At 31.2% G+C, this 11,179-nt stretch overlaps 1 protein-coding gene across 1 annotated transcript in view; it reads left to right on the top strand.

The window, feature by feature from the left end:
- Positions 1-3,045: 3,045 nt before the first annotated feature.
- The window catches only part of LOC112679380, a 30,626-nt gene continuing 22,492 nt past the window's right edge, over positions 3,046-11,179 (top strand). The window contains exons 1-3 of the mRNA XM_025549164.1: positions 3,046-3,306; positions 9,581-9,813; positions 10,828-11,044. Of these exons, the coding sequence (XP_025404949.1) occupies positions 3,214-3,306; positions 9,581-9,813; positions 10,828-11,044 (543 nt within the window). The 5' untranslated portion in view covers positions 3,046-3,213. The remainder of the gene's footprint in view (positions 3,307-9,580; positions 9,814-10,827; positions 11,045-11,179) is intronic.

Below are 11,179 nucleotides of genomic sequence, written 5' to 3'. Positions count from 1 at the left end.
TCTCGCCTCGGTCTACGTCTCCTACAACTTACTACGATCCATGGATATCACAGACTAAGATAGGTTAGGTTAGGTTATTTTTACCTAATGAATCGATTCACGTGCTATAAGGATAAAATAGATAGGTATTTTAATTTAGTTTTTAACTCTAACGCAATTAATAATAGTAGTACAATTAAATTCATGACTTTCAAATTATATGGTTTGAAAATGATATTCACAATTTATACAGTTCAAAAAAAAAATTGCGATGCTTTTTAAATTAAAATTAAGCTCAACATATTAAGTAGAATGAGAAGTGCTCGGGTCAATTTTTACTTTCCATCACATCAACGAATTTGTATGGATAGCTTATCGGAATGTTGACGACAAAGTAAACACTTTCCGAGTGCATAAAATTCTAAATATTATTAGTTGATAAAATAACTTATACTTATATACTTACATTCTATTTGTATATGACGACCCATGCAGTCAGAGCATCGATGAACAAAGAGAGTCTATGGGTTGTTGAACCGTCAATTAGTCGATCGTTCTCTTTCAATTACGGTGCAATTACCATCGATATGTGTTCATTGATTTCATTATTAATTCTAGTAATACACTTATAGTATATAATATATGCATTAAAAATGCATAAATAAGAAGTACCAAAACATACGTGTGATATTATATGAGAACTTAAGTTGGATCGGAACACTAAGTCGAGAGTCGACTATACGATTATATTACTGAATAAATTAGTTTAAACGCTTACCATACAAGAACTAATTTTAGTTATTTTTCTTAACTTCCATGGTATATAAGTAGTAACTTAAAATAAATAAAAAATATTCTTACGTACTGTATCTCACTGGTTATTGCTCTACGGTTAATTATTAAATCAAATTATAAATCTTCGATTCATACGTAAACTTATTAATAAGATTACAAAACTTTTAAGAGGCCAAACTTCAAAATTTCCTTATCGAAAATAATTATTTAGTTAGAAGCTAGAAAACATCTAAATGCAATATGGGTTTATTTATATCTGTTACGAATACAACTATACTGTTGAAAACAATAAATGTATTTGTTCTCACTGCCAGAGATACATCTGAATAATATAGATTAATCTTTGATAGGAATCACAATTTATGGAATCAGTCGGACGTAATTGTTGTATGTTAGATTAAATCAAAGATTAAATGGAGATAACTCGAATTTAATAGGAGAAGAATCAATAAAATGGCTAATTAGCTGAAACAGCTTGAAGTCATCATCATCAGATACTATATTGTTTTATTAATTGTATTAATACAAGAGTACTGTGATTGATCGACATAAAGATAACAATATGTAGCGTGACAAACTACTTTTTAATTGAAATCTTAATCTCCAGAGAAATAAGTTATGAAATTACTTTTATAAAAATAAAATATATGATTGCTAAGTAGTGCGTTATACAAAGGACTATAAACATTATAGTTATTAATAATTATAATTTTTAATATTATTACATTAGGACTACAACATTATAGATTTCGGTAAGTGTCGAAGTTTCTTAATGTGTAAAAAAATTTTGTTATCAGATCGTCACAGTCAATTTAAATTTGAAATTATTTAAATAATTATTGTTACCCAACGCAATTTAGAAATCACATTTAAATAAATATAAATTGAATAATAATTGTTTGGTATTTTAAATAAATTCTCTATTTTTTTTTTTTTACGTAAAATTTTCTCAAAAGATATATAAAAAAAAAAGAAAACTTGACCTACCTCAAAACACTATTTTTTATTGACTTGACCTTATACTTTATATTAGCTCATACATTTTGACTATTGTATAAAAGACAAATGTTTGCAAAATTGTTTATGTTTTATTATATTGTTTTATATTGTTATTTTATTAAATCGGTCCTCTGTTAAGATTATTTGTGTTTTTAATGAATGATTATTTTATTTTAGATATTTTTTTTTTATTTTTTTTTATCTATCATATTGTGATCGAATTACATAGTAAATTAATGTTTTTATTAAATGCAACATTTTGGCACAAATATCAGTTGTTTTGGATGGTAATATACAATACACCACTTGAACGTACATTTATTTATGTAGAACATTAACTGTATATAAAATTACTCTTGGTTGTGAAAATTACAATTTTTGATTCTTCATCTACATGATAAAATGTTTCTTTACGATGTGTAGTAATTATTAATAATCTTAAAATAAAACTTATAGTGTAACGGGTAAAATATTTATTTTTGCGCTTTTATCCCACTACTAAGGTACAAAAGTGCAAAATGAATTTGCGCTTTTGGTCTATCGAAAAAAATTAGATGATTTGCGCTTTTGGGTTTCACCAGTCTTAACGAACTAGCACTTGTATCACTTTGTTGGACAATAGACATAAATACTGATGAAGTAATTGATAAACTAGCAATAGTATAGCATAGAAAACTTGATTTTGTATTATAATTGCAAATAATAAATAATTATATTATTATTACACTGCATTTAGTGAGAATTTTTTGAAAAACACCAAAAGGTTACATTTATGTATGCCATTCAATGGTCCATACCCTCCCTATAACAATTCCTAAATACGCCGCTGTAATGTCGTGCCGGACGTGACCGGTGTCCCATCGTCCGCGCGGGTACGTCGTAGTGTTCGCCGAGGTTTTCAAACGTTGTCGGGGCAACACCACACGGTCTCGCGTCACCACCGTCCAGTGGTCGGGTCTCACCGGAAGAAATCGAAATGGTCACCAAAAGTCGTAAGACCTGTTATGGAGCGACATCAACGCAAATCGTGCGGTCGTAAACCGTTTTTCTTGCGTTTGCCGTAGTTTTCGTTGTCGACTCGTAACTTGCACGTATTTATTTATTTTTGTTTTATAACTATACGCGATCCCCCCTCTTCTTTTCCGCAGAAAAATTGTAACTCGCGAAGAATTCGAAAACACAACATTGCCGGCGCACCAACCCCCACTTCCGGCACGGCGGAAGCCGTTCCCACCGGTCCGATGCCGTCCGGTCGCCCGACGCGAACGCGCCGCGGCAGTCGATTTTCTCGTGCGCACGTCGTCCGGTCCGTTCACGCCTTAAGGATTTTTGATTTTTATTTTTATTATTATTTTCGCGCCAACTTCCAATCGTCCGCGAAAACCGACCGTGAAACCGCGCCGACGGTGGACGCGTCGGATCGACCCCTTGGCCGCGGCCATGCGACCGGATCGCCGCAGCTGGCCGTCCACTGCGGTCCGCGTGACGTTGCTTGCTTTCATGCTCGTCCACGTGACGCGATCGTCGAGAAAGGTGAGTGTCAGTGCCGGGTTAAACGTTTGTAGGCCCTAAACAATTATTTTTTACGTACATCTTTAACGTTACTATCCAATATTTAAAATAAACAGCTTTATTAAATAACCGACTATTATTAATAAATAAAATCGTGTTTGTTACATTTTTTATTTGCAAGAAAAATTAATCAATCGTTATATTGTTTCTATTTTTTTTTTCAATCAATTTTATTATTATTACCGTATAAAACACCTACAACTTAATATATATTATATTTCATAATAACTTTGGTCCCGTAAATTCGTAAATAAAATACAAGTATTATTAAATTAAAAAAAATATATATAGTTTTCCGTTTTCACAGCCCCCTCACCCCCTTAAATAAGTGATGCCCTAAGGTGGGCACCTACTCTGCCAAATGGGTAATCCGGCACTGGTGAGTGTACACACCCTTTGCCAGTAGCGTCATTTCGAAAGTGTGTGTAACTCGAAATTCGTGCGTTTACCACAGTCCTTTCCGTATCTCGATCCTTACGCTGAGGCAGCCCGTAAATGATCTTCGTGTTGAATAGACGGCCTTCCGAAGAAGAAGATAAAAAACTTTTATGCCTCAATATAATAAAATCACTAATAATTTTATTACAAGATATTTTATCATATATTTTAACGCAATACTGCACAACTCGATTCTGAAATTTTTATTTTGGAAACCAAGATATTTTTCTCGGCGTTAGTTTACGAACAGTCACCCAATGTCGGGTCGTAACTCATTGGTCGGGTAACTTTGGTCCAGAGTTTAACTATTCTAATGTCGACGCATCATCAAAATATAAATATGTATTTTATAAAGCTATTGATATTTTACGAAACGCAAAAATTAAACGTGTACTAAACGGATGCTTGAGTATAAAATACAAATCATTAATAAATCGACGCTTTGTTAAAATGAACCGTCGAGTCGGCAGTTAAATAAATAGAAAAACCTCAAATTACGTCACTGCCCTTAACATACCCGACCCTAAGCGAAGGAACAAAACGTCCTTACTCGTCATCCGTCCACCGCGCCCGAGCCCGTCGTTGTGTCAGTCGTGTCCATAGGTACAACTAAAGCTTACATGTCTAGAAAGTGGGGTTAACTTAACACCGATCTGCATACGACCCTACATCACCACATACCGATTTACGTACGGAGAAAAGTCGGCTAGGGACCATTTTTAGTGCTTTTCAGGCAGTACTCAAGTTGGGTCCGACGTTCATTCAAGTATGATTAAAAATTTTAATTGTTTTTGTATATACTAAATAAATAAAATAAATTACTAAAAAATTGAAAAAACTTAAACGTTTGATAAAAATTTTAACGAGTTAAAGAGCAAAGCCTTTCCAAGCTCCTTCCTCCTATTCACGTCATATTCGTGTTCCGGATACTCTCGGCCGCTACGGATCATTCACCATCATTAAACGTCCTGTATCGTCTCGTTCTTCGACCCCGAAAATCATTTCCGTTTCATCGCCAAGGTGCGTAATTTGTTCGAATTATTAGAGCCGTTTCTACCGTGATATCATTCGTGCGCAAACGCGTTACCACGTTGTTTTCATGTTATTTAGTTTTTCGAAATCCATCGTTTTCCTTTGCGCATTACTCATCAAAAAACACGTTTCTAAAAAAATCCACACCAATGATACTTTATGGCACTAATAGCGATTGATCTTAATTAAAATTCCGCTGTTCAATAAATCCATGGTCGATTTTTTTTCTTTCTTACTTCCAACTCAAATGTTAAGACCTTTCGTTCTTTGATGAAATATGGTTCAATAACGTTTGAGTCTTTGATGTTTATAAAACTATATATAATTAGTATACACCGTGTGTTCAACGATTTACAAAATAATTGTATACAAATACACATTTATAGGGATATTTCAACATTTTATTATTTTGGTATGTGCATATACAGTACAATTTTTTTTTTTTTTATAATAGTTACACCTATTTTGAGCACAATATACACATATGCCTATATTTTTAAATTATTATATGTCAACTATGGTTCTAAATTCAAAACTGACTGAAAAAACTCGTACAAGACTCGTAAAAGCCATTTCAATTTTAAAAAAAATAATACATTTTTATGTTTCATTAAAATACATAAAAACATTTATAATCATTTATTATATGTTCCTTTTGAATATTTTTTAGGTACTTTTTTTAAAAGTATTATAAATAATATTAATATACTAACAACATACTAATAATTAAAAACAATAATTAATAATTAAAATAAACAATTAAATAAATAAATAAATAAATAATTAAAATTAATAATTTACTAAACCCGAGAAAATGTGCATTTGCTTTTAATTTTTAGTGTATGCAATAGAAATTTGTTAAGTCAACAGAAAAGTATGCTAAACAATACTCAGGTTGGTACCATTCGCCCACGTCAATCCACTACACACACATTTCATTAAAATAGATATATTGCAGATCAAACCTGGATCATATATTGTAAACGTAGTCCATAGACTACCCAAAGAAAATAATATTAATGAAAATATGAAACTTTAAGTTTTAGTTTACTTATGGTTGAATCAATTTTTAATAAATAACATAGTATCTATATTATATTAATTTTGTTTATAAAACTTTTAATTCTAAATGGAACAATAATAAATAATTATAAACCACTTTATGCATTTTAATGAATGTTAATTTTTTTTTTTTTTAATTAAAAAGGCTAGGTTAGGGTTGCTTATACACTCAATTTTGATTTTGGAACCATAATTGATACAACAAAATTACATTAAAAAAATAGACCTATTCGTAAATGGTTTTCAAAATAGGTGTTGCTATTTAAAAAAACACATTTTTGACTGCGTATACGCATATCGAAATGATAAATATTTTTAAATTTGTTATAAATAAATATTTATATACGACTAGCTTGTGAAAAAGAAATTCGATTTATTCCAATTTGATCCGGCTAAGGTATTCAGTACTCTTTAAATTAGTGAAAATATTGTATTATATTTATTACTGACAACTATATTTTGTTATTATTCAAGACCCATCGTGTCAACGATACCATACTATTTAATAAATAAGTTCACTCTAACCTTTAGTGAGTCTTAATGCTAAAAACTCACTATGGATCGACGTCATGCAATAAAATAATCAGATGAAGACGTTTCAGAATGTTATCTCATTATAGGAATAATTCTCTTTTAGGGTTATTATTTAATCTTTCGTCATATCTAATTTGCTGTTATTTCATACTTTGATATAGACATCACGTAACCTTTAGGAAAAGCTATTGGTTTCATATAGCCTATGTAACATTATCCCATATCATGGACCGACGGCTAAACAAATAATGTTCTACTTTTAAACAAGTATCATTGCAATGTATTATATCATATTTATTTAATATCTTTTGAAACGAAATATCGATTATTTTTTAACTAGAATCTTTTCTAACTCTCATAGTTGCCACTATGTTTCACACCATATAATTCTTACGTTACGTGATTAATTTCAACGCCATACGATATACACGTATATTGTATCATATTTAAATGTAGGTCCTTTAATTGATCAACCAATCTTTTTATAAAAAAAAAAAAAAAATTAAAAATAAGCTGTATTTTTGTTTTTTATCTTTCTTTTTTTTTTTTTTTTTTTTGTTTATAAACATAAAATTTCTTATTTTTTATAACATTTATTTAATAAAAAAACAGAAAAACTGCTCCAAATCAAATAAAAATCATAGACTGCAAATTTGAAAAAAATATAATATTATGATACATAAACTCAACCAACTTCTGAGATAATACATGTTTCAATATTTTATTGTAGTCAGGATTCATAATTATTTATCTCATTATTTACATTCTACCTAAATCGTTCCAGATTTTAATTTTTATTTACAAAATGGAAAACTTTAGACGATGAAGAAATGAATAGGTACTTATTTCCTGAACGCGTTAACGTATTGATATAACATACAGATTTTTATTTACACGTTGCACCATTCAGAAAATATCTGAGTGCTTCCACATCCTCTAGTTGGGCCTGCCAAGCAATTAGGAAAATATTCGTACAATTATATGAAGTTATTGATTATGTTATATATCCATTAAATCACATTTTTCTTATTCTTAGAGCCAAAATACGACAAGAGTTGTCAGCACATGTATTCTTGTAATAAAATCCTTTTCGGTCTGAAATTTGGGCACTAAAATATATGTATATGATGTAGTAAGACGACGACGATTTAGTGCTTGTCTGTGAAAAACGAACATAAATCGGAATCTTCTCTCAAGCAAACCAAACGTTGTACCTGACATTTGCTTATTCAAACGCAATACAATAACATTTCCATTACAGTATACATAATATGTAACGAGGGCGTTGTTTTGAAAATACGTCAATGTCAATTTAACATGTACACAAATGATATTTCAACAACAGTGTATTGGTTATGTATATATACTTATTCGCACCCAATGACACATTGTCGAAAACACTTCTGGTGAGGTTTTATTTTACATTTTTACATAATGTCCATAATATTATATTGTTGTTATCCCGTCATTAACTGATAGTCACGTGATACGTTTTTAATGATATTTATTTATTGTATCTCTATTTCGATAATCGAAGTACTTTAAGAGGGTGCAGTACGTTTCGGAAAAATACGTGTAATTCAGTGATGAATGGTCGTAAAAAAGCCTTATAGAAAATAGCGAGCAACAAGTGGAATGGAATCGCTGGATAGCGAAATAATGTACAATATCTTATCTCGTCTTGTGTTTCGTTTTTCTTTTTCTCTTTTCGCGATACCGAAGAGTGCTGGGAGGATTATACTTTGGTCAATTTTCCATACGGTTCACTGATCAGAGTATATGTATACACAGGAAGTAATTTCGTTTTCAGTAGGTGTCCAATTATTGGTTAATCCTTTATTCTTTATTCGTACTTTCTACATAGCCGTCATCGTAGCTTGATCGTGATGAATTTTATACTCATCCGCCACAGTGATAATGAAGCGATGATAATACGCGCTCCATTATTAGAAGACTGCAGGAGGCATAAAAATATTGACGAATCAATGATTATTATTACCTTGGAAACGATGTATTCACTGTTTGAGAGAAAACCGTTTTTTCTTACGAATAAAGCGTTCAAGTTGAACGGACTTTTTGGACGGTGAAAAATCGACAATGAACGCGTTCGTTTTGGGCACGTAAACACGTATAAAATCGTTATCGAAGTGGAGCAGTAGTGTTCAACTGGTGGGTCAGGACCCAATTTTGGGTCGCGATAAGCCTTCTGTTTAAAATTTAAAAAACTCATATTCATTCATAATACATATCGTCAGACTAATTCGTAACAGTTCTATCTCCAAAAATGAAATTTTTTTGCTTATGACTTTTTCAAATAAAATTAATAATAACGCATCATTTAAAAGCATGTTGCCTCAAAAATAATACTTTATTCTTTTATGATATTTTAAGTTCCATAATAATATTTATGTTAAGATGTTTTTATTAATCAATTTAGTATAAGAAGAGATCCTAATACAATTAAAAATTTCTCCTAATTACTAATTTTACTGTTAACATAAATAATCAAATACATTTATTAAACACATTTATTTTAAGTATTCTTATTTTTGAGTCAATAATACGTTTTTTGTCCCACATGAAAAATAGACAATATTGAGATAGAACTTCTATGAATTAGTCTGATGATAGAGTGTATGTCATATGATATCCGATAAAATTATTCTCGAATATACCAGACAGAAACCGTAGGAAATATTTTATATTTCTAGAACATGAGAATAAACACTGCTCTCTCGTACACTTATACCTAATTAAAGTAAAAATATAAAAAAGGTTGAAGACTATTGAAATAGAAGACTATGAAGGGGTATGTATAATTTATTAGGTCACGAATGTTGTTGCATTTGGAACTTTTTTTCTACCGCATAAATTTATTGCTAAGTAAGTTTGAATGCTATTGAAATTTTTTAGTACAATTTTTAATATTTTTAGCGCAATTTTCGCTATTATTTTTGCACAATACTGCAATAGATTTTACTACTTTTTTACCGCTATAGTACATCCGTAAGATAATTGTGCTCCGAGATCGGTTGGTTTTTCGACGTATTTCGCTTGTCGGTTTTCACCGGTAATGGATCGAAATCCGGTTTAAAAACACTCTCTCGACCTCTATTGTCTCGGTCGATTTTTGATTAGTTTCATGATTCACGTTTTGGTTTGTTCGCAGCAAAAGCGTCAGCTTTTCCACGAGAACCTGTTGCCATACTTCGGCGGCAAAATACCGGACTCGGCGTTCCGGGCCGACCGGTTGGCGCTAAACATGTTGAACAAGGAAGGGATCTCCGTGCCAGACGGCATACTGTTCGAGGCCAGGCCCAAAGAGTCGTATCACCGGAGCCCGCGCAACGATCCGGAACTCTCGAACTCCATACTGAAAATGATCCACACGCCGGACAACAGGTAAGTAGATTTACACCAGTAACGCGGTAAGACGTTTTATCTTGAAAATTTGTTTCCGGTACTTGAACGGCGACGACCGACGAACTCGTTTTTCTTTTTTTTTTCTTGTGTCGAACGTTTTCACGAAATGAAAATATTCAACGCGACAGTGCACCCAACGTCATCTAAACGTAATCCAATAAAAATGCGATTTAATTTACGAGGACAGGAGGAGCGCAAAAAGCAAATAATAATTTCAATAATTAAATAATCAACTTTTTTCAGAGAATTATGTCACTTCGGTGTGTGTGTGGACAGTAAAATAAAAGTTACCGTCGAAATACAATTGAAAACTTTAAGAATCGATTTGATATAAGATAATATGTTTTCAAATTATTTTTGAATATAAATTGTTTATTTTAAAAACAACAAAATATACTGAGAAAATGTTTGTCGTTTGATAAAATATCCTCTCTGTATACCATATAAATGTCAGTACAAAATCAATTAGTAAACATCATGAAATAAAAATTGGAGAAATAACGTGAAAATATAATTATTTGAATAATGTATAAATTATGACCCAGCAGTATGACGAAAATTAATTCAATTTACGTTAATCGGTAAAATATATTATGAGTATTAGTGCAAAACTGAACTAAAAGTACAAAAATAATTTTCATTACACTCTTGAGTTCTTAGTAATAATTAATCGGTTTTAAATTGTTTTTATTTTGTTAATCGACGGATACAATTAATATTAAATTAAATTGTCTGTATCTTAATGCACTTGGATCATAACCGAATGATTCTAATATGATTTCATTAACACGCATAAACCTTATGTGCTCACGAAATAGCTTTTGAAACTTTAAACTTTCTTATATTAGACTACATAGTTCTAATTACTTATTATTAAAATAATGACATTAATAATTTAGGAACATTACAATTGTATGCGAATATTACTGACACAATCTGGCAAACATAATCGGATAAATGTTTTAATCGAATATTTATGTCTTCGTATCACAGGTTTAGTCCTTTGGAAGGAAGATACGAAGGCGAAAACGAAGTGGAAACCACGTACAAGATCGCCATACCCACATACATGAAGAATTACCGATTACCAAAATTTAGGCCTATATCAGAAGCCCTACAGCTGCCAACTCATCAAGTATACAACAGCGCGTTGTCAATCATTCCGTTCAGGGAAATGATACTGAGCGTTCCTTTTCGCCCGACGACACAGGTAAACCATGGAAAAAAAATATTCCTGAAATATTTGCATAGTTAGTAGTTAACATCGTGAGGTTATTATTAGTTTTATATTTTATTTTTGTAAACAATATCTATAATCTTCTGGTTCAGATGGATATATTTTATT

The sequence above is a fragment of the Sipha flava genome, unplaced genomic scaffold, assembly GCF_003268045.1.
Source record: "Sipha flava isolate LNK unplaced genomic scaffold, YSA_version1 134_pilon_pilon, whole genome shotgun sequence".
Classification (NCBI taxonomy): Eukaryota; Metazoa; Arthropoda; class Insecta; order Hemiptera; family Aphididae; genus Sipha; species Sipha flava.
Note: the sequence above shows the minus strand (reverse complement) of the source record. Positions and strands in the feature narration are given on the sequence as shown.